This window comes from Salvia hispanica, chromosome 3, assembly GCF_023119035.1.
Source record: "Salvia hispanica cultivar TCC Black 2014 chromosome 3, UniMelb_Shisp_WGS_1.0, whole genome shotgun sequence".
Lineage (NCBI taxonomy): Eukaryota > Viridiplantae > Streptophyta > Magnoliopsida > Lamiales > Lamiaceae > Salvia > Salvia hispanica.
In genome coordinates this window covers 21,826,497-21,851,308 of record NC_062967.1, presented here as the reverse complement: position 1 = coordinate 21,851,308, position 24,812 = coordinate 21,826,497, and the positions used below count along the sequence as shown (strand labels likewise).

Here is a 24,812-nt window from a genome sequence, read left to right as displayed (position 1 = left end):
GAGCATATCCTTCTTCTACCTGAATGAACTCTGTTGCCTTTGGGGCATAAAGGTGGTTAAAAGCTTACCATTTTTCTCTATTTTAGTAGTATTTCTATTCTTTTATCATCTAATAGTACATTCCCCATTTATCAATTCTTTGGATCATAGCAATGTAATAACAGTCGTAACAGATTTATGTTGTTAGATGAAGAGGGACAAGTGGAGCAAGAATTCGAGCTACATTGAGTGGTGCAAGTGAAATATGAGTGCGGCTGTTGATCACATTTTAGAAAGTTTCAAGATAAATTATCTACTCCTAAATCTTTATTTTTATAAAAAAATAATACTTTTACTTACTTTATTTTCTCTTTTTCTATTCTACTTTATTCCTTTTCCACCTAACACATATTCCCTCCGTCCCAAATAATTCGTCCAAATTTTTCATTTTGGTCCGTCCCATATAATTTGTCCCACTTCACTTTTACCATTTTCGGTAGTGGACCTCATATTCCACTAACTCATTCATATTCACATTTTATTATAAAACTAATATATAAAGGTAGGACTCACATTCCACTAACTTTTTCAACCCACTTTTCATTATAATTCTTAAAACCCGTGCCCGGTCAAAGTGACCCGAATTATCCGGGAAGGAGGGAGTACTCCCTAAACATCTCTTTTAATTTCTATGCCAAAAAAAGTGATTCAATTAAATACTCCCTCCATCCTAATAATAGATGACACAATTTAGGGAATATCACATGATTTTAGGAGATGTTATTGTGTGTTGTTGATAAAGAAAGAAAATAATATTATATTTATATTAATGTGAGAGAATTTTTTCTTAAAAAAAATATGATAGAAGTATTTTTATGGGACAAACTAAAAAAAAATGTAACATTTATTATAGGACGGAGAGAGTACAAATTATCCATTTAGCAAAGAATTCTGATACTATAAAAGTAAAAAGAGAAGAGAGACCAAAAATTAATACTCATGGAAAATATGATTACAATTTACTTATTACGTAGTAGTACTTTATAAGATAACACATTCAGAAACGCCACACCTACAAGGAAGGCAACACATGGCAAACGCCAACACCCAACGGAGTTGCTGATTTTCCGCCTACATGTGCTTCTTCCATAGCTCCATGATGAGAGAGGACATGTAAGGTGGCATTGTTGAAAATTTATTGTCCTTATATTACTAAATTTTCGTCAAATTCTTGTTTTGGCGTACCAATTTTAAAATCTCATCTAAAATCTCAACAGAGTAGTAACACTACTAATTTGTTTTGATTTTGCTATCAGTTTCACTTGACATAGTTTGACGACTTACTTACGTTATCCAATGTTAACCAAAATAACATAAAATTTAGGCAATGAAACGACATACTAACATTATACTTACTAAATGGAATGATATCATTTTTTGTATTAGGATTTATATGAAGAAATAAGGAAGAAAATGAAAAATAAAAATTTACAAATGAGATGGAAGAAAGTGCAACAAATGAAATAATTTAGTAAGAAGTCATCTTTATTGATTGTAAGACATTAAGTCATCTTTATTCTGAAATTTTGATTGATTGCAAAATTAGAACATTAAAGAAAATTAAATTGGTTTTGCAAAACTAGGATTTCTCGAAAATTTATAAATTTATATGCAAATACCTGAGATCTAAAATCTCTTCATGAGCTAAGCAATGTCTATTAGGAACCACGTAGTATTACAATGACACATAAGAATTCGTTCGCAGCCTGAATATCCTACTTTGGAAATTATCATAGGCACCAACGTTAATTACTTGAAAACAAATATATTTTCAAGCATATGTAACGAACATCGTTTAAATGCATAAAATGAATCATGTGGCCAAGAACCACACTGACTGCTGTTGAAATAAGAATAAGTAGGAAGTAGATAGATGGGTGAAAATGTTGGGTTTCAAAATGGGTTTTGATATATTGCCCCAAACTCAGCCCTCCAAGCCTGATCATCATCTGGCATTGTGTCATAGCAAGGAGTTGCTGCTATTTCATCAGAGTCTTGTCTGTATATGGGGCCCCTCAAAGCAGCCTCTGGTAGTCTGCTTTCTGCTAAATATTGTTTCATGGTGATCATCTCCATCTTGTGCTTTCTCTTCACCTTCTCCAACTGTTTCCGCAGCCTCTCATTCTCTTCTTCCATCGTCGAGTTCTTCTCCTGCACACACATGTCAGATTTCTCATTCACTTGCCACAATGTTGTATGCACATTTAGTTACAAGTATATTAGTATTATGTCTGTTTACCTCAGCTAGAGAGGCTGCTGCTTCTGCTTCTCTCAATCTAACAAGTAGTTCGCCTGCAGCATGCACAGCTTCCGCGGTGTCTTTGAGTTGAATCTTGAGACTTCGGTTCTCCTTCCTCAGCAACTCCCTTTCTCTCTCCCTCTCCACTCTCATAGCAGAGAGCTCAGCTGAGAGGGCCTTTGCGAAACGAGAGCCATGGCGACCCTTGGCGCCTGCTTTGGAGGCGGCCTTTTTCACCTCTGCTATCCCTTCCATGATTGCTCTATGCTTCTCTGCTATCTCGTTGTAATTCTCTTGCAAGTCTGCATAATGCTCGATCATTCTGGCATGATTGATGACCGATCTTTTGAGGGCATCATCCAGCTCTTCCGTGCACTTCTTTTCTGACCTTAGTTCCATCTCCACCTCTTCTGCTCGCTGGCGGTTGGACTCAATTTCGATCCTCAGTTCATCAGTTAGTGAGATCCAGTCACTTTCCATTTCCATCCACCTTTCTCTTTCCTTCTCCAGCTCCTCTCCGCTATTAGCAAATGTAGAGCTTTTTCTTAGCTGGAAGGACTGTGACAGCAGCGACGATCTGAGTTTGTCAGTTGATCGCCGTGCTGGTGCATCAGTGTAGAACTGCAGTTTTTGTTTGAGAACTTCGATTTCACTTATCAGTGCTTCCCTCTCTTCGGAAGTAAATGATTCTTTTGTGCTAAGATTGTAGTTTTCTTGTACTTCTTTGATTTCACATTTCTCCTTTATGAATTCTGGTTGTTCATTTTCTTCACTGTTCCATGTAAGGAGCTGGAAAACACAAAAAGGCTCAGGATAAGGGAAAAAATAACAGGCATGGAATGCAAATGAACTTCTTAGCGAGAAAATTCCTTACCTTGTTAGCAGAGTTTGGATTGTCAAAGTTCTCAGGTTCTTCCTCATTGATTGGCTGAAGATGGTTTTTTAAGTCTGAGAAATTAGTCGAGCCACTGCATATGCTGATAGCAGACTGATCATTCATGCACTTGCATTGCTCCAACTGTGTCGTCACACCAGAAAATTAACTACAACATTCATGGCCTAATATGTCCAACATTTTGCAACAAAGAAAATATCCATACCTTCTTGTTTAGAAGCTCAATCTGAGCTGCTTGGTCCTTGCAGATAGCACTGAGGTCCTTGTCAGCTAATCCCTTCGATTCATTTACCTCATTTCTTCCTTGACATTTAGTGCAAACAAAAGTAGCAGATGACTGATCTGTAGGGTGTCTTTCAGGTGAGGTTTGAGCAGCAGAAACATTAGCCAAATGCTCAAACGAGAACGACACAGATGATCTATCTGGAGCAGACTTCCTCTGATGATAGTCTATGATCTGCAAGCCCCTATGGAGGCTAGCTTCTAGGGACTCGGTAGGGCCTGCAAATATTCTACTAGATCTTAAGGACGATGCAACGTTGTCTGGTTTTTGTGACTGCCGCATTACATCCAGATTTTGTTCCACTTCTTCAAGATGATTTGATGCGAAGATCAGGCTTTTCCGCTGAGAATTTCTTATCTTAGGTGACTCAGACAATACAGGATCTTGAAGCAACTGATGACTAGTACTGATTGACAAGCTATTCATCAATGGAGGAAGATCAATAGCAACGCTGTCTTGATCGTCCACTAGTTCAGTGCTGTTAGAGAATGGCTCCTCCGTTTCACTTTCTTCAGAACAACTTATATATTGTTCACTCTCTCCATTCTCAGAGCTACGCAATTTGTCAATGTGAAGCTTTAATTCTTTCACATCTTCCTCATTGATGCATATATTCTCTTCGGAATCATTCTCCATGCAAGGCAAGATCAGTGAACGGTTGAGGTTTTGTCTCAAAAGATTCAAGCTTTGACGCACATTTCCCCCTCTAAAGTTGCCAGAAATGCTCTCAAATGACTCAGATGAACTGGACTTAGCTCTCATAAGCTCTTCCTGCATCAATGAAGGGACCTTCTTGATTCACTAAAACAATAAAAAAAACAAAGCATATCTGAGTTCTTCTTTCAGTAACAACCAACAGTACCTTTAACTGACGAATCTGATCGCTCAGGTCATTCACATCATCTTCTGTTATTTCATTCACTACAGGTTCATTCATCATGAGCTTTGCTCGCAGTCCAAATCTAAGAGTGCTTATACTTTCACTGCTACTCCTGTTTTGTAAGCAAACAACAATCGAATTCATGAGAGTAAGAATAGGAGACAACCTAGTTCTAGATAATGTATCTGCTTCAAAACTGAATAACCTTTCCAGTTAGCTAGACAGGTTAGACTGATACAGTACCACCACCAAGAACATGTCTAGTCAACTTAACATTGATTTTTCCATAAATTGTTTACTAAATTAAAGTTAAATGGATAGAATTTATTACTTGTGGTCTGGTCTGATGGTGCATATAACGGAAAGTTTAGCATTGCCCCCAAATGATTCTCTCAGAAGATGAGTCAGACGAGAACTTCTATATGGAACTTCATCCAATTTGTCAGGTAGCCTTCCAGCAATGATGTTAACCAAGCGCCTATACCAATTCATAAGAAGCAGTGAATCAGATGTATGCAATAAACTGAATGTTTGAGACAAAAGCATATTCAAACCCTGTGTACGGTATGCAAATGAAAGTTATGCAATCAAAAGACCTCATAGGAATGAACTATAGACAAAGAAAATGCATTAACTTGATATAACACTAAACAAAGGTCTGAACCGAGCTCAAAAGGTGATGCATACCCAAGCTGTGATATAGACTTCTTTATGTATTTTCCTTCTTTCATATGCTGCCTACTAGCGTTGTCAGCAACATTTCTCTCGAAGCCGGCAAGGTCGACCAGACAGATTCTACTAGTCTTTGAACTACCAAAGCACTTGGATGAGGAATCCTGCATGGTAGTTTTTAGGATTACAGTATTAAATGAATATAGGAAAAGATTCAGAATATACACATAAACTTTCACTTGATGTTCAACTATCACTAAAAGAAACAACACCGAATGATATAGAAGATTCAAGTGAATCAACTATCACAATGTAAACATCCATAACAAGTTTTCAACAGCTTGTCTGGATTTGGCTGGAACATTGAAATCAAATATATTGGACCATTACTGATTATACCTTGCACCATGATTCAATTATGCATGTGAACATAACATGGGATCTTGAGCTCTTGGAGTTTATATTTGTTGCTCCTATCTTTCTATTTGATAGGCCCTGCGTGATAAAATTTAACTAGAGTAAAACCAGCAATAAGAAAGAAAAATATGCAAGTATCAATATAAGTTCAGCCTCCCTCTTACCTTAATTAGAATCTGAGTGATATCCTCATAGCAGGCAACATACTCCTCAGTCAAATTCTCTACATAAAATCCATTTTTTACATCATCCTTTATCTCCAAGTCCCGTTGTGTTGGATCAAGAAGATCACCAATCTTGCCATCATACACCTATAGAAATGGATCATGTTTAAACTAAGCTGTGTAATAAAATCAAACGAAGTAGTATTTTTTTATGCTCCGCGAAGAAGAATCACCTCGAGAAATGAGCAGCGAAACTGATAATTAATCTTTTTGCCATCAACATTCCCTTGTTCCTGAGAAGCAATGATATACATACCGCATCAGTCAACCTGTCGAGTTAAAATTAAAATCTGACAATTTAAACTGATTATGCTGAGTAATCTACCTTTTGAATCTTCGAGAAAAGATCCTGGAAAATGCGAGGGACGATACCCTGAAGACCACTGATGGATGGATCATCCACCATTGCACTTTGAGGTCCCCACATTGTGTAGGTCTTACCACTCCCAGTCTAGTATTCAAAAACCAAAGAATATATCAAATTTTCACTATTAAAATCCAATTTAAGAGGCCAGAAATTTACCTGTCCATAAGCGATTATTGATGTATTATAACCGCATAATGCATCCTTAACCAAAGGAGCGCCTACTGATTGGTATACTTCCTCCTATAAATCACAAACCCATAACTTTATTACGTTTAAATTTTTAGCACTAAACTAAGAAAGATGAGTTCTTCAATCTCAGTCCATGTAATCAGAGAATCCAAATGAAACGCACAAAGAGATTTGCAATGAAAAATGTTGTATAAATGCCAAACCTGAGTCGAATCTGACTCAAACACCGTATCAAATGTAAATTTCCTTTCTTCAACATATAGTGAATCCTTGGAAACTTTTCTCAACATTGCATCTCCAACAGCAGGACTAATTCTCACCGCAACCTATCAAAATTCCAAAAAAAAAAGTAAACCAGATCACGATTCCCCTCTCTGTAGCAAAAAGAAAAACTCTTTTGCATCATATTAGTAAGAATTTTCGAATTATACAAATATAATTAGGGTTTCACTCCGCCAAAATAGAAATACCTTCACTGGTGGATCTGAAGCTTCGGGTACTTTTTGCTCAACTTCTGATGCGGCGAGTACTCCCTTTCGAGGATTGATTTTGACTTTCGAAGGCGATTTTTTGGGGAAGGAAACAGAGGAGGAAAGGGGGGGATCGCAGATTTGAATGTTGGGATCCATCGGAGATACGTTCTCGGAGTCAGACGGAAATTTGGAGCGTCGAGTTAGAGAGGGTTTCTGCTTCGATTTTGAGAGTAAGCTCTTGAACGGCACTGAAGAGGTGATGCTCCCGAAGAATCTGCTGTTCTCGAAGATTTCAGAACCGGACTTTGCCATGGTTGGAACCAGTTAATTACTTTGAAGGAACCTATAAATTTGAAGAAAGATCTGATAAAGCTGAAGAAATATGGTTGTGTATCGATGGCGGAGTGTGCAGCGAGAGAGAGGGAGAGAGATGAGAGAGGAAGAAGTCGAAGATCTGATTGAAATTTGAAATGTTGCTTTGGAGAGAATGAAGAGAGACGTTGTAGTGTATATGACCGTTGCAAAATGCACGTGGAGCGTTTAAAATTTTAAACCAGGTTGTAGAATGACCAAAATAGGCATGGGATCTATATAGTATCACACGTTTCAAATCTCCCTTTTGATGATTATGTAAAAATTTCCTTTCGGCTGAATTGGGTTTTGAATTTTCATTATGTTATTACAGTACTTTATATATATAAAAAAAGAATCCATTTCAATTGATAGATTCAAATATATTCAATTTGTTTCTATAGCCTTCTCCTTTTAAAACTAACAATCTCTATTTATTGAAGCTCCTCAATACCCTAGTGCTATCATTAACCATCACCATCACCATCACCTCTCCTTCCCCAGCTCTACTCTCTGACGCAAAAATCCAACTCGAGCATTTTCACAGCATTATCTTCTGTTTTGGAAGGTCTCCTTGGAGCTATTGCCCCTTTTTCTCGCAAGTATGGGTAGAAAATACTATCAAGGCGTAGCGAACTTCTTGTAGTGTGGGGGAGCATAGAAGCACAATTGTATTTGATTGAGAGACCTGAGGACGCTTGTTTCGCCAAGAAATTTGCGACGACATTCACTTCACGGAAAATATGTTCCACCTCGTATGTATATGTGTCCATGATTTTATAAATTTCACACAACTCGGCATAATTCCTCCATGGGAACTCTTCACCCTTATCCAACATTTGTGCTAGTGGTTTGTTGTCCATTTGAACTCTCACATTCCACAAACCAATACTTGCACACTTCCTCATCTCTATAAAAATTTTCATAATTTCAGCGGTAAAACTATCAACATGCCCCAAAAACACTGATACTACCAAAATAAAGTGACCATGTTGATCCCTGAGCACATATGCACATCCTGCTGCTCCTGGATAGCTAAAATAAGAACCATATGTGCTTAAGATATAAGAGCTTGAAGGCTTCCAACAAACCAATATAACTTGATTCATCCTGGTAATGTTCAACTTCAACCCAAATGCTCGGTCAATTTTGTTCATTTCCCTTTGAGAAGACACACATAAATCTCAAGATTTAAGCATATTCCAAACATGCATATGCACTTCTTTTGCTATTCGATCTTGAGAAATTTCTCTAAATCGAAGAGGTATCTATTTCTAGCCTTCCAAAGCTCCCATGTTATAAACAAAGGAATCACTTTAATAATGATTTTCCAAGTTGAGGATGAACCCCTTTTGGTGACCGGTGATTGAACATAATTCCATAAGCCAATGTCATTATGGAAATTGATATCCAAGATTCCTGCAAAATATGTCCATATGCCACGTGATTTTGCACAAGAGAAAAAAACATGCCCAATATTGTCATAAGCACCTTGGCAGAAACAACATATCGAGGGTTATAGAACATACCCATATCTTTGAAGAACATAAGGGAAATGATATAGGTAGTTAAACAATCTTCATTTCAAAATTGAAATACGCAAACGGACAAACTTATTTCATAAATGTGGCACTAGAAAAACCTCTTCATGAGAATTCCGAATAGCTTCATAAGCTTATTTAACTGAAAAAATCTCAGTTATCGTATAAGCCCAAACAAACATATCAAGGTCGTCTCTAAAGTTCATCTCCATATACATCAAAGTCCACATAGCCTCTTGCGAGATAAAATTTTCAAACGCCTCTGCATACCCCTCCTCCCCTATCCTTGAAAATATCTCTAATCGAAATATGTGATTGAGGAGAATGTATGTCAGATGGTAAATCTCAGAAAACACCAAGGCAATACCAATTGTCAAACCAAAAGGAGCGATCGTCGCCGTCTGACAAGAACCTTAGATAACCTTGAAGCCTCTAGATCTACCTTCAAAATGCTAGACCATGAGGTTTTCTTATGAGAGTTTGGAGACAAAGAAAGCAAGAAGTTAGACCACAAACCCTTATTCAATTTAATCGTCCACCACACCTTCATAAAAAAAGATTTTATATTATCCTTGAATTTTCTAATGTCCAAACCATTTTCTTTGACCTGTTTGGAGATACGATCCCATGACATCCAATGCTTCCTTTTTTCTCCTTCAGAGTTTGACCGTATGAATTCCTGGCAGATAGCTTCTTTATTGAATAATCAGATATTGGATATTTGGAGAAGATTGGTTATTTACTGAATTGTATTTGTCGATACATTGTACATTGATATTTATAGAAATGTACCTAGGGACTAGACTATTGGAACTCTACATTATACTCCCTCCGTCCCACTTAAAATGAAATATTAGGGAATCGGCACGGGATTTAATGTAGTGTTGTTTTGGGAGTTAATGAAGAGAGAATAAAGTAAGACAAATGAAAAAATAGAGATAGAGTTGTTTCCATTTTAGGAAATATTTCATTTTTAATGGGACAACCAAAAATGAAAAACGTTTTATTTTTATTGGGACATGGGGAGTATATGCTATCTCCTCTTTCCAACAGGTTGGGACTCTACAAGTTCTCTTCCCAGCATACTTGGGACTTCACAAGTTCTCTTTCTAACATTCTATCTCTTGTATAGTAGTTTTTGGAGGTTCAATTGCCGCCCAAACATGTCTCGGAATAGCCGATAGAACATATGTTTGATCAAAAGTAATGTACCACCTTGACATAATAAGTGATTTTTCCAATTACTTAAACCACACGGGCGATAAGTGAATTCTTGGCATTATGTTAGTACTTTTATTTCTTTTAGTTAGTCGTTAAACTTAACATATATTCTTATTAAGTCCAATTATTAATACTACGATTTAGGGGAACATACATTTTTTACTCTGATTAAATCCAACTTAATTCAACTTTTCAATAAAATGTTTATTTATCTCTTATCAAATATACACAATCTTCAATTTTGTATAATTTCTATCTCACATTCTCCACCGTTTGGTAGAGGTCGATTTAGTCGGACGACCCGGCACAAAATTCTTGGATCTCACGGAGATCGACAATAGATTCGCCGATTCTTGCAATTCACTATCTCACAAAATTTGTGGTATTAATTTTCTTCGCTTCTCCGACTTCGTGAAGTGGAGTTGTATGCCCAAATTGCCCTCCTAGTGTTTGTTCTCTACAACACAGAGGCAGCACCAGTCATTCCTTGTCGGTGGTAAATCGAGGTCTCTGACAACCACATGTATGTCGTTACACTTATCGCTAATCTGAATGACTGAAGTTCAACACTATAGCTTTATCCAGTGCTACAGATGAACACATCGGCTCTTTGATTTATTTCATGATATGTGAATGGTTACTAGTGAAATCTGAATTGAATTTATAGATGCAATTTCATTCTGTATAAGGAATTTGTCGAGCTTTATTCGACGCACACTACCCCAGTAGATCGAGTAACAGGTCGGTAAGTATGAATTCCTCACCCTCTTCGATGGTCGGCCATGGTTGATACCATCCTTTTTTGATGCATAGACAATAGTCACTACCCCCAGTGTTTTTCATACCTATAAGCGAAAATGGTTGTGATATTCGCATTTGTTATTGTTGCTTTGTACATTTTAGGTGATCATGTCCTGTACACTTAGCGTTGATGTTGGATGTATGGGTGTATGATGTTGAATTTGAAAAGGCTATTTGGTTGTTGGTGTTGATTGTGCAAATTTGTGAGGATATGTTGGCCCATCGATAACCATGTGTGTGTTGTAGATTTATTTACACCGTTACTTTGGCTTCAGACTACATACTCTGTTGTTGTAGGATGGCTAACGACAGACAACGAAAAAGAAAGGAGACGGAGGCCGTTGTCCTTACGGTGGACGACATTGTCCATACGCAGCAACATGATTTGTTTGTTTACTGCAATTCTTGAGTAATTGGCTCAACTTTCATTACATTTGCTTTCTCAATTGGATTTTGACTTAATGGTAGCAGGTGAGAAGCAGGGCATCAGAAATTTCGTTTGAACCAAGACTTAACCTAGATGATAGTGATGCTGAATATGTGCCTCTTCTCCGGTCGGGAGCATGGGCCGATGTTGGCTTTCGCTCGAACATGGAAGATGTATATGTTTGTGCAGGCAACATGATGAATGACTATGGTTTTAGCGGCTCTAGTGAGAGTTCAGTGCCTTCTATGGGGTTTGTAACTCTTTTTATCTATACTAACTTAATATTTTTATCTCTTACTTTCGGCATGTGAAATCGTAGCTATTCTTGGTTGTGGTAAATAATCTTATTTGGGGATGTTTGTATGGCTAGTATGTAATGAAATATTTTCTGTATTGGTCAGGTTTTTGATGGACATGGAGGGATACATGCTGCTGACTATGCATGCTATAATATGCCAAGGTTCATTATTGAGGATGGAGATTTTCTGCGGGACATTGAGAGGGTATTGTCGTGCGCATTTTTACAGACGGATGCTGCTTTTGCAGAAGCTTGCTCCACAGATGCAGATCTTGCTTCAGGCACCACTGCTTTGGCAGCTCTGGTAATTGGGAGGTCGGTATTTTAGTTGTGGATGATTCAATGTTGTGAACAAATGAGAAATGTTATTAATGGAACGTCTTCTCCTTGTCTCAATGTAGGTCACTGGTGGTGGCGAATGTTGGAGACTGCAGTACTCTGTCGAAGGGGTAAAGTGATAGAGATGTCGAGAGATCATAAACTTGTTTGCTTGAGGGAGAGGCATTGTATAGAAGCCTCAGGAGGTTATGTATACGACGGCTATCTCAACGGGCAACTAAATGTTGCTCGTGCATTGGGCGACTGGCACATGGAAGGACTGAAAGGTGATGATGGCGTACCACTTAAAGCAGAGCCTGAACTCATGACCACGAGGCTCACTGAAGAAGATGAGTTTCTCATCATTGGGCGTGATGGCATGTGGGACGTGTTTCTGAGCCAAAACGTTGTGGATTTTGCTCGTAGAAGACTCCAGGAGCAAAACGACCCCTTGATGTGCAGTAAGGATCTCGTGGACGAAGCTTTGAAGAGAAATAGTAGAGATAATTTGTAACACCCGCCGTTTTTATTCCCTAAGACTTTTAGAAAATCGACCTATTAATATATATATATATATATATATATATAGGTTTCGCGCCTATTTTTTTCTTTTACTTCTCGTTATGATTAATCGTTGTGAAGTATATTTTTTTTTAGTAGTGAATGAAAATAGTATTATTACAATAGATGTAGTTTTCTCAAATAAAAATTCGTACACGAGTTCAACGTTTAAGTAGAGATAAAAAAAAATAAAAAAAATACTTTCCATGCCCTCCGGATCTTGCGCATTAGTCACGCCTTGAACCCCGATACTTGCACGAATGGATAAGAAGCATGTTAAATCAAGACGAGACGATCGACGAAATCACATTACATCAAACACGCTTATCAAACGATGGCTCACGTTTTCCAAATGATGGCTCACATCTTTTTAAGCGACGAGACATAATATTCTTGCCATTTTAGGCAAAAGGAATGATTGACAAGACGACTTGCCTCATTTGGCAAAAAGTCCGTGACTCTTGGACAATACATTCTCTTCATGAACCAAGCTTCTAACTATGTAAAACCATGCATCATTTTCCTCTCCAAATACCACACCATTTCATGATCTACCCTATTGATTCACCATCCAAAATCTCTAAACAAAGTTCTTTTCAAGAAAAGATGCATGTAAGTGTTTGAAGAAGAAGAGTTTAGGTTCCTACACACCACCCTCATTCTTCTCCTTTTTCTCAAGGTAAATTCTCCTAACAATGATTTTTTTTACTACATAGTCATTTTCATATTACATTTGTTAAAGCATGAACATTAGAAGCCTCTCATGTCAAACACCAATTCTATACCACTTCTTTCACCCCCACCCTCTTTAACATTTAGAACTTCTCGTCGGGCTTAAAATCACAACTAGAGCTTGATCAATGAGGAATAAAATGCTTAATACTCACAAGCCATGTTTTAAGAATAAGAACAGTAGCAAGTTTAATCCCTCAAAAGCCACCTTAGTGGATTAAATCAAGACAAGTATTGAGCAACAACTTGAAGAAATTAGATAATCGTTTTGAGTATGCCTTAGCTAAATCAATTTGTCCTCAAAATGCCAAAGGAGATAAATCGTGAAACTTAGCTTTTAAGAGTCCACCGATGAGCACCGAACGTCGCTGTTGTTGTAACCCAGGGCAGCCACTGCTGCTGTTGCTATCACTCGGCGGCAGCTGCCGCCGCTGCTGTCTCCGGCAGCCACGCATGCACCCCCACCTCCCTACCCTCGCAGCTGTTGCCCGGCGACGCTGTCGTGGCCCGGAGCTCGCTGACCGGTCGTCGCTACCTCATCCCAAGCAACCCAGTGCCGCCCCTTAACCCGCACAGAACCCCGTTGCACCCTTCTCCCCTCTCACGAAGAGTCGATGTTTGGAATCGAACCAGAGTGAGGAATGTGCGTGTATGTTTAATCGTGAGTTTAAGTAAAGAAAATCTACCTGCAAGTGGACGAGGACGGCGGAGATCCGGTGATGGGTGGATGTCGGCGACGGAGTTTCTTCTCCGGGAGGCAGCCGAGCTTCGTCGGCCGAGAAAGAGAAAGAGACCGAGAGAGAAGGGGAAACCGAGGAAAAGAGAACGAAGAGGGAGGGAGACGCACTGGTGGCCGCGTCGCTCGCCAGCGATGCCATGGCCGCCGCGGAGATGTGACGAAGAGAGAGTTACGGGAAGAGAGTGGGAGAAAGAGGCGCATTCTGTCAAAATATTAGGGTTTCCTTGATGCTGAGTTTTGGGCCTCCTTTTTTGGGCCAATTAATTTTGTGAAATAGTCTTTTAGTTATTCTAGCATGGACCGAAAATTGTAGAGGAAAGGAGAAATTTGGGCTTTGGAGCCTAAGTGAGGAAAATGACTTAATCTCCAAGTTTTGGGTTTGATATTGCTTAATTTGTTTGCAGCTTTTAAATAATTAATCTTAGTGATTAATTAATACTTTATCCTCCTTAATTAATTAATTTCTTGAAGTTAGGAATGTAGGAGCTAACTGAACTCTCTCCCAAATAGTTATTTTAAGGTCTCTTATAAAATAGAGATCCACAATCTTGATCGAACCGCGAACATAGGATGCATACTCCATGTAGGATCATTTCATGTCATGCACCTTATGTGTGTTCTTAAGACTAATTTAAATCATTATTCTCTTTCAAGAAGGGCGTGTTCACGGAGTTTGATTTTCCAAGGTCGAGCTTGTATAAAGTCTTAATTGAAAGCTTTGAGGTGGGATTTATATCCAACACATTAAGTGTGGATAAAATTATCAAATATATGAAATGATTTTTGTTTGATAAAATCCCACTTATTTTTTTTAAAATGTTATCGTGCCATAAATTATTTGTTTTATGATGTCTATCTGTTTGGCAATGCCAAATGAATGAATGAATCAAATTCGGACTCCAATGGGACCAAGATCCTATTCGAGTTAGTGTACACAAAGGAATGGATCGTGAGTCATCGTAAGGGTTGGCCGGTCAATGTGATCGTGGAAGGTGGCCACCTTCCCGACACAAAATGAACCATCAGATATGGCAGATTGCTGGAATGAACTTAGCCTGATCAGGCGAACTTTATGAAAATGAACTTAGTAAGCTTGGGCCTTTAAGAAAAAACCCCTGTGTGTTACTGTGATGACATGATAATAACTTTTCTTATATATGTGTATCTTTCGGCAACGTGTTCACTGAGTACCCCGTACTCAGCCCTGCATGTATTTCTAAATGTGCAGGTTGAGCAAGTGATGAAATAGTGGCTGAGTGGAGTTGGTGGTCGTCTCATCTCTTTTTTAGGATTTTCGTGGCATGTGTCTTCATACACATGACCATGTGGTTACAACTCCTTCCGCTGTGCATTGTTGTTAGTATTTTGTACTAAATGGGTCATAGGAACAATGATCAGTAATGAGTGGCCTATGTTAAACACTCTTTTAAATCCTCATGATCTTTCGTGGTCTTGTGAACCTCAATTATCTTATGAAGAAATATTTGTGTGTCTTATTGTTAATTTTCTCATCCCATTTCTCTCCCCTCTTCTTAATTCCCTCCCCTAGTCACGATTTACCGAGCAATGCTATCCTTAGCAAGGCGTGATCGTAACATAATTTATCGGTGGTCGTGGTCTGCTTCCAGCCGGAGCCACCGCCCAATTTGGTGGTCCCTCGCGGAAGAGTGCATCAGAGCATCTTTGCTGAAGGTTTGAAGGGGTTGCAGAGCTTCTTGGATGACTTAGATATTTGAAGATTAGAGATTAGATGGTTGTGGCATCTTCCTCACTTCCTCACTTTATTATTCTTGCTTGCTTATTGTTGAGAGAGGATATAGTTTCTGATTGTAACATATGCGACTACTAACATTAGCTTTCCCTTTTTCCACTTTCCCTTTCCTTGGTTTCTTTCTCATTTTGAACTACTAAATTAAACTAGTACAACATAGGGGTGTCGAAACGGGTAGTGGGTATCGGGTAATTTCCTATCCGACCCAATACTCGGCGGGTATTGGGTACCCACTACCCGTTAATCCCAAGAATTACCCAATTGTTAGCATTTTGTAATTTATCATTTTTTATTTTAATCATACGGTCACAATATACTTTTTTGTATTTTTCCATCTTTTAATTGGGTTAAGTTTTATAACTTTTTTTTAATCTTTTTCCCTCTCATTCTCACGTCTGTACTAGTTCTCCTCCAACTCTCCGCCTCCTTCCATCTGCCGCCACCGGCGACGTCTCCACCCGCCACCATACCACTTGCATGTGTCGCCACCGGCAACATCTCCATCCGCATCAGTAGTCATGTGTGTTTTATTTTGTTTATTCCATTGTATTTCCTATTTAATTTATTGTTACTTGTTGCGATAGTACTCTTATTACATAGCTTAATCTTGAATTGGATTATTTATTCTTGAATTTATAGTTTAGAATCGGGTCGGGTATCCTCGGTGTCGGGTGCGGGATACCCGACTCGGGTATCGGGTTATACCCGACACAATGCGGGACGGGTATCGGGACTAACATTGGAGGCAAAATCGGGTTCGGGTACCAGACTTGTTGGGTGCGGTTATCCGCGGGTACCCATTTCGACACCCCTAGACCAACATTTATTAATCATCCATTTCCTCAGTTACTTTCTTGATTTAGTGTAGACAAAAATGAAGCCAAAAAATCTCCTTACTAACTTTTTCACCTCTTTTTGAATACAAATATGAAGCATAACAAACTTGTTCCTTTGTTTTTCACCTCTTTTGGAAATTAAACACCCTAATAGAGAAGACAAAAATAAAGCCAAACAGCACGCCTATTCCGACAAAGATAACAACCACGTATCCTACAAAATCATGCTTGAATCCAAAGTAAGTCATCACAAAATCTCCGACCGTTTCATCGGTGTCGAGCACAGCTTCGACATCTCCACCATACCGGCATCCTATGTAAGAGAAAAAAACGACGTTAGACAAAGTTCACATTTCCGGTGCTAGCTATTCTGTGTTGATTCTCTCACCGTCTTAGGGATGATGAATCCGGATAATATGTTCTAAATGCCGCATAAGCCGGAGGAGACGATGACAACGATGTTGTGGTTGGGCGTGATGGCCACTGCTACCATCCCGTAGAGAGTGAAGTAGAGCAAGGTGAAGTACTTGAAGAAAAGGTACCAGAAGAATTTTGCTACGGTCCACTCAAAACCAATCATCGTGTACACTATCACGCCGTATATAAGCGTCTGCAGCAGTAGGTGTGAGAGCTCCACCACAACCAGCAGCGAGGGAAGGTTGAGAAGATGGCGCGAATCACACAAATACTCCGCACCAATATGCAGGGAAGCAAGAACGAAGGAGGCTAAGGGAGACATTCTCTTCAAAAAGTAAGGGCATAGATGTCTTCACAATATTTAATAATCCATCCGTCCCGCTTTAGGAGTCCCGGTTGAGTCGGACACATATTTTAAGAAAAAAGTGTCAAGTGTGTAATAAAGAAATATTGTAGTGGATGTTAGGTCCCACTTTTAATTGAGAGTGTAATAAATAAATATTATAATGGATGTTGGGTCCCACTTTTAACACTTTTTATTAGTTGTAGTGGATGTCGGGACCCACTTTTAACACTTTTTTATTTGTTATAGTGAATGTTGGGACCCACTTTTAACACTTTGTAGACATTTTTTTATTAATTTATCCCAACCGGGACTCCTAAAGTGGGACACTTAAAATTGATCAATCGGGACTCCTAAAGCGGGACGGAGGGAGTATAATTATTCAGCATAATGTCTAAGGGCTACCAAACAATGGAGTAAACCATAAAATAATTCTACCAAATGCCATTATAACCGAGATTAGTTAATTAAAATTCTGGGAAAACCCATAATCTGATAACTTGCCCTGCATTTCTACCAATCGCACTCTTATAGTAAAAATGAACTGGGATTCCTATTTGTGAACAGACCAAAATAGAAAAGCGACTCATATTCGCGTAGGGAGTATAAATTAAGGTTTTATTAGGAATTAATGGAAAACACGATAGATTTATTGTTTGGGTTATAAATTAAGGTTTTGATGCGATTAATGTATAGTTATATACTTTGAAATAAACAAGTTGATGATATTCTTGGATCAAGCCAAATACTACTTCCGTTAATATTGGGAATCTCATTCCTTTTGGACACTAGTTTTAAGAATTATAATGAAACATGAACTAAAAAAAGTGAGTTAATGAAAAGTGTAGTCAATTATCTTTTATTTTAATAAAAGTGAAATGCGACTTTTGATACACCTCTTATCCGTTATTATGTGTCTCAGTTTTCCATTTTGATATTTCCCTTATTAATTGTCTCATTTACCTTTTACTACTTTTGGTTATGCAACTCGCATTCCACTAATTCATTTCCACTCATATTATATTATCTTAAAACATGTGCCGAATCACAGTGAGACACAAATTAGAAGACGGAGGAAGTATATCACACATGGACTGAAATGGAAAAACCAGACTCATACCATCGGATAAATGGAGTATAAGTATTTGATAATTTCTCACCCACCATTAAAATAACGTTGTTTCCGAAATAAGGTTGGAGTATAATGTATATATAAGGTTCAGAATACTACTCCGTAACTACAAAACTTCACATGACAACAACAAAATAATACTTACTCCGTCTCATAAAAATATATATATTTTCCATTTCCGCCCGTCCCATAAAAGCACGAAAATTTCCATTTATGGAAAGTTATCTTCAATTCATTACCCACATATATCAAATTACTTACAACTTAGTATATCACTATTACCTACCATTACAACTCAATAAACACTAGTAATAATATGAGTCTCACTATTCACTAACACTACTTTAATTGTTATTCTCTCTCTCTTACTTTACCAATTATGCATTAATAACTGTGCCATTTTAATTGTCTATATTTTTATAGGACGGAGGGAGTACTCATCATTACAAACAAAATTAATATGAGTTGTAGTAACACTATTGACATTAACATTATCATTATAAATTAAAAAAATCTTCAATCTTTCATGATTTATGACTATTGATTTAACAATATACATTTATTTGTGGCTAAAACCAATTTTTTTATAAATAATTCAACATAAGTAACTGATTAACCTTCACTTTTGTTAATTATCGCTCGCGTATAACGTAGCAAAAGAAAATAGACGATATTTAATTTGAATGGGAGCTTTGTAAATTATATATTACAAATTATATTGTTAAAAATAAGTACATTTGTAAATTAAAGTGCGTAGTTATAGTACTCTCTCCATGCCTCGAAAATATTTTTATTTGCTATTTTAAGTCTTATAAAATTAATTCATTTTGTATTTTAAAAAATTTTCCACCCCACATTATACTGCGATAAGAGGTCCAGTATCCACTCACACCGATTGAATTATTTTGATCCTCTAAAATCAGCGGCATTATTATTATTATTATTATTATTATTATTATTATTATTATTATTATTATTATTATTATTATTATTATTATTATTATTATTATTATTATTATTATTATTATTATTATTACTACTACTAGTATTAACACCCGTGCTATGCACGGGTCATGTGATTTTTACTTAATGAAATAAATTCTAAATAATTTGACAAAACTAAGATTAGTATAATTATGTACTTACATTTAAAAAAAGGGAAATGTATATCTCTCGTCAACTCTAATTCCTTTACATGGTAAGATTTTATAGTATATTTTTTATTTATGAGTTGAGTGGAGAAGGAATAGTAAGATAAAGAATAATTGGATATAATGGTAATGGTGTTTCCATTTAAGAAAATGTGTTATTTTGAATAACACTTTAGTAGATATTCCCTCCGTCCCACATAATTTGGGACATTTTGACCCGACACGAGTTTTAAGAAATCTAATGGAAAATGAGTTGAAAAAGTTAGTGGAATGTGGGTCCTACTTTTAAAGTATTAGTTTTATATAATAAAATGTGAGTAGGAATGAGTTAGTGGAATATGAGGTCCACTACCAAAAATGGTAAAAGTGAAATGGGTAAAATTATGTGGGACGGCCCAAAATGGAATACTGGGTAATATTAATGATTCATAATGTTAATATTCTTTACAACAAAAAAGTGATAATAAATAGTACTTTCATCTTGAATCAAAATTGATAAATCCGAATTGGTTCACATTAGATGAATTATTTTCTTCTATAACAATATCACTCATAATTATAGGAAAAAAAAATTAAGATCGGTAAAATAAAAAATTTACCAAAAAAATTACAAAGTAAGTTGATAAAAAGAAATTGTTGTGTTTGATTGAACAAAATTTAACCTATTCATAATGTCAATATTGTTCACAACAAATAATTGCTAATAAATAGTAATATCACTTGTAATTAGTCTGACTCACATTATTAGATGAATAATTCTTTTACCACATATAATTATCGAACTCTAAATAGATCGAATTACATCAGCTACATAAAAATATGATATAACCCATACATAATGTCAATATTATTAAAAGAAAATGCTAATAAATAGTGGCATCACTAATAATTAGTGTGATTCACATCAGATGAATTCTTTTCATCTATAAGAACATAGCTAATTATCGGACAATGAAACAGATCGAACTACATTATCTACATAAAAATATGATATATCAAAGTCGAAGAGAACGACAATATTTAATTCATTATGGCCACCCCACGTGTATGCACATATGTTCTACTTCAAAAATATTTATTGCTTTAAGTTCTACTAACATGTTTAAAAATGAATATATTAAAAAACCATTAAAAGTATTAATTGAAACACAAGCAATAAGCATATTGGGCAAATTATGAATTCATAGCTCTAAAACAATGAACCAACCTATTAATATGCAAGAAAATAAAATAGCAGTAACACACTTGATGAAAATGAAATTACAAATTTATAGGAGTCCAAAACATTCCAAAATATCAAACACTGGAGTAACATACGCGAGCACGCCACTCATTTTTCTCTCTGTGTAAAATGTTGTTGTACAACTTACAATGACCACAATACATAAACTTCTCTCATCCGTTAGCCTTAAAATTTTCAAAATATCAATCTTACTCCATCAAGAAATCCCGATGCAGGCCCTCCCAGAATCTCACCATCCTCTACACCTGTAACGCCACCCCTCCCCTGCGACATTGTTCTTGGTATTTTGGGTAGTGATGGTTGAAATTGGAATCCAAATCTTGAAAATCTTGAAAATAACCAAAATCTTGTTCTTCGTTATGTTGATGCGTTTTTCTTTTCTCTCATATGTTGTTTCGATTTCTACTCTTGGTCGGACTTTAGAGCATCTGCTCATGGAGTTTGTGGATAATGATGCTATGGAAAAAACTTGAACTGGTATTTATAGAAGTTTAAACTTCAGCGAAAAGCCAATCTCTATACATTGTATTGGACCATATTTTTGTCCTATAAAATTTGCGTTTTAATTTAACCAATGCTCTAGTAGCTTTACAATTCAACAAAATCGAGACTTTGATACTATCCAAAATTATTTGGGACTTTGATATACTACTATGACTTTAGATTTTGCATTGATTTTATAACAAAATTGGTAAAGAAGAGAGATAAAATAAATAAATAAATAAATTATTATTAATAGAGAATAGATATTATTTTATTTGAAACAAAAAAATTTTAATTAAAAAATAAATATATTCTTATAAGGTGCATTAAAAAAAATGATGCATACTCTTGTGAATGGAGGAAGGGGTACTAACTAAAAGTTGTCTTGCGCATAAAACTACTATTAAATATAAATATCTATGTTAATGAAGCTTGCCGACGCTAAAATGATATTTTTGTTATTTTATAAAAACTCTACTTTAATGAAGTATTTTAATGATCTTTTATAATTACTCTATATTTCAAATATTAATTAAGTATAATTTTATTCAGACATTTTTTCCTTATATTCTGCTTTAGGACGACAAATGTATTATTCATGCTAATTTGCCAACATATAAACAATAAATTAAATAGTTCATTACTTCATGGAGTACTGTCAGCAGCATATAGTATTCATTTGGGATTTTTGGTTCCGGTATTTCAGTATTAAACAAACATACGACATTTAATGGAATTCATTATAATAATATTAAAAACATTTAGTGGAATTATAAAATTAAGAAATTAACAAATCTATATAGAGAAGACAGGTAAGATGCATTGGAAATATAATTACTGCCAATTGCAGCTTTTTCTTGGATGTAAAGCAGATTTCGTTTTTGTAAATCAATTTAAATAAGGCTTTACTATAGCTTCTAATCACTATAGGTTCTGTTTTCTATGTTGGTATTAAAAAAAATTTAGTATCCGCTTGAACTTAAGAAAATAATTATAGTGCATGCTCATAAAAGTACTAACTCATGTATTTTATAACAGTTCCCGCCAAAACAAAACAGCACTTAGTGGCAATTTTGTTATTTTTAAGACAACTCTCACTTTATATAATGATAGATTATTATTATTATTATTATTATTATTATTATTTAATCCTTTTTTAGAGGTGATTATTATTGGTGTTGAAAATTAAGGTATGTCTTGAAAATTAAAGCCCAATGAATGGGCCCAAGAAGAGTTGTATTTGAAATCTAGGGTTTCATAAAAGCAGAGGTACACTCTCCCTACCGCAACCGGAGCTCATTCACCAGCAGTCATGGGTAAAATTCTCTTCTCTTTCATTCCTTTTTTGTTGTTATCTTCGGATTCTTAGCTTCTGCACACAGAACTCGTCGAGATGTTGCCTCTTTGGAATAGAGAGAGCAGAGATTATGACACAAATGTCTCTTGTATTCAGGTATTTCTCGCGATTCTATGCACAAGCGGCGTGCCACTGGAGGCAAGAAGAAGGCATGGAGGAAGAAGCGAAAGTAATTTTTTCTTCGTGTTTAATAGTACTATTGATTTCTTTCGCTCCTTATTCTGTTATTTACATGCTAATTATCTCAATCATGCCTTCTCTGATTCCGCAATTGTTGGATCTGTCATTTAGTCCTTCTACAGATTTGGTTACAATTGCGTTTCACTGTAATCCTAATCAGAAATAATAATATATGGATTTTTACATTGTTATGTCATGTTTTTACTCATTGGATATATTCATCTTATTTTAAAATAGATTTGTATATTATTCCTTTATAATTGCACTGGCTTATGATGCTGTCAGTTATTGTAGTAATAACGTGTAAGTGGTTGGTTGTGGTATTTGTACTTGTTAGGTATGAGCTTGGAAGACAGCCAGCAAACACTAAGTTGTCCAGCAACAAGACAGTTCGCAGGGTCAGGGTTCGCGGAGGCAATGTGAAGTGGCGCGCGTTGAGGCTTGATACTGGAAACTACTCTTGGGGAAGTGAAGCTGTGACCCGAAAGACGCGTATTCTGGATGTTGTTTATAATGCATCCAACAATGAGCTGGTCCGAACCCAGACTTTGGTGAAGGGTGCTATTGTTCAGGTGGATGCTGCACCCTTCAAGCAGTGGTATCTTCAGCATTATGGTGTTGAAATTGGTCGCAAGAAGAAGACTGCCTCAAAGAAGGAAGGAGAGGTATAATTCTTTTTTCTTTGCTCACGTTTTGCAGTTTCAAGTTCCTTAAACTATTATTAGGCATACTAGGATGCTACATCTGATGCTTGTAAACATTAATTTGGATTTATGTGTTTATTATGAACCTAACTATAGTGTTACGTTTTCATTACTGTTAACTCCAATTGATTTAAAATCATATAGATCCTCTCAACTCTAAATATAATCATTAGGGAAGCTAAGTTTTTAGGCTGGGAAAAACAATTTAAGAGAAATATATTTTAATTTTAGTTGATGTATAGGAATACTGCTATGCAAAGAATGACACATTGGAATCTGAAATGATTAGGTTGTCATGAGGGAGCTCATTTATTGCCATCATCATATCATATTCTAGTTGACCCATTATTTTAAAACGATTTCTCTGTAGTTATTCTGTGTTTTATTTTCCTCAACTACAGACCCCAGTTTAACAGCTAAAATTGTTTTACTACCTTCTCCTCCTAGCATCTTAAAAATTCTTATGTGTGTCCTGGGTATCTTGTCAGATGTAATATCACTTTCTGACCCAGAAGTTTCCATGGTAGTTCAGGCTGGATTTTTTTACACTTCAACTTAATTTTGACCTGAATTCTTGATATGTTCTTTCCTTGAATTCTTGTTAATGGTTTCACTGGATTACAGGAGACTGAGACTGCTGTGACTGAAGAGACCAAGAAGAGTAAACATGTCCTGAGAAAACTAGAAAAACGCCAAGAGGACCGTAAAATTGACCAACATATTGAGGAACAATTTGGCGGTGGCCGTCTGTTAGCTGCGATCGCCTCTCGTCCAGGACAATGTGGGCGATGTGATGGGTATGTAATCTGCTATGCATTTTCCTATTAACTCTTGTTACCTGAATAGTTGAAGATTGATTTCTTAACTTCCATTAAAGCTGTACTGCCATGCCCGTCTAGTAGTCCAAAATTAAAAATTCTAACAATCTCATGTTTTAATTCTATAAAAAAAAAAATCTGAATTTTGTGGATGAGACAAAGTGTTGGCTTGACGATTCAGCATATTGCATCTTATTTGTGGTCTGAGTGCAAATTTTAATCTTCCATTATTATGTACAGACAGCTATTGAATTATTCTATCTAGTGTGAGGATTTACATCTCATTGTAATACTATGTTTTGATTGTGCAACTGATGCATACGCCTGCTCATTATGCATGTTTTAGTAAATACTTTGTTTTGCCTCTAACATGGCTTTGTACGTTTGTGGTTTCAGTTATATTTTGGAGGGCAAGGAATTAGAATTTTACATGAAGAAACTGCAGAAGAAGAAGGGAAAAGGTGCAAGCACCGCATAAGTTATGTCATGATAAACTAAAATTTTGCAGTCCAGAATTATCTTATGTTTTCACCTTTTGTACTGAACAAAATTGTCAAGACATTACTCTCTGAGCCATACTATTAAGTTAGTTGTCAAGACATTATGTCTTAACTTTTTCTTTCTGATATTTGGCTTTGCTTTAGATTTAATCATTTTTTATAAAGCAGGCAGCTTCTTGTGTTAAATCTGCTTATGAACTGTTGTTCCAC

At 36.3% G+C, this 24,812-nt stretch overlaps 2 protein-coding genes and 2 pseudogenes across 2 annotated transcripts; 2 read left to right on the top strand and 2 right to left on the bottom strand.

Annotated features, from left to right (window-relative positions):
* Positions 1-1,659: 1,659 nt before the first annotated feature.
* Positions 1,660-7,150, bottom strand: LOC125216854 (kinesin-like protein KIN-12F). Its single transcript, XM_048118626.1, has 14 exons — positions 6,676-7,150; positions 6,409-6,531; positions 6,173-6,256; positions 5,975-6,100; positions 5,823-5,882; positions 5,590-5,736; positions 5,408-5,503; positions 5,024-5,172; positions 4,668-4,814; positions 4,319-4,448; positions 3,379-4,227; positions 3,153-3,296; positions 2,279-3,067; positions 1,660-2,190 (listed from the first exon to the last, which is right to left on the bottom strand). The coding sequence occupies exons 1-14, from the start codon at positions 6,988-6,990 to the stop codon at positions 1,933-1,935; spliced, it is 3,417 nt and encodes a 1,138-aa protein (XP_047974583.1). The 5' UTR covers positions 6,991-7,150; the 3' UTR covers positions 1,660-1,932.
* A 3,498-nt stretch (positions 7,151-10,648) lies between these two features.
* On the top strand, positions 10,649-15,403 carry LOC125209587 (annotated as a pseudogene).
* Positions 15,404-16,396: 993 nt separating this feature from the next.
* LOC125209586 lies at positions 16,397-17,013 on the bottom strand (annotated as a pseudogene).
* Positions 17,014-22,252: 5,239 nt separating this feature from the next.
* On the top strand, positions 22,253-24,730 carry LOC125216877 (40S ribosomal protein S8-like). The gene is made up of 5 exons (XM_048118658.1): positions 22,253-22,359; positions 22,497-22,569; positions 22,918-23,245; positions 23,909-24,081; positions 24,499-24,730. Exons 1-5 carry the CDS (start codon positions 22,356-22,358, stop codon positions 24,578-24,580), a joined length of 660 nt encoding a protein of 219 aa, XP_047974615.1. The 5' UTR covers positions 22,253-22,355; the 3' UTR covers positions 24,581-24,730.
* The last annotated feature ends 82 nt before the right edge of the window (positions 24,731-24,812 follow it).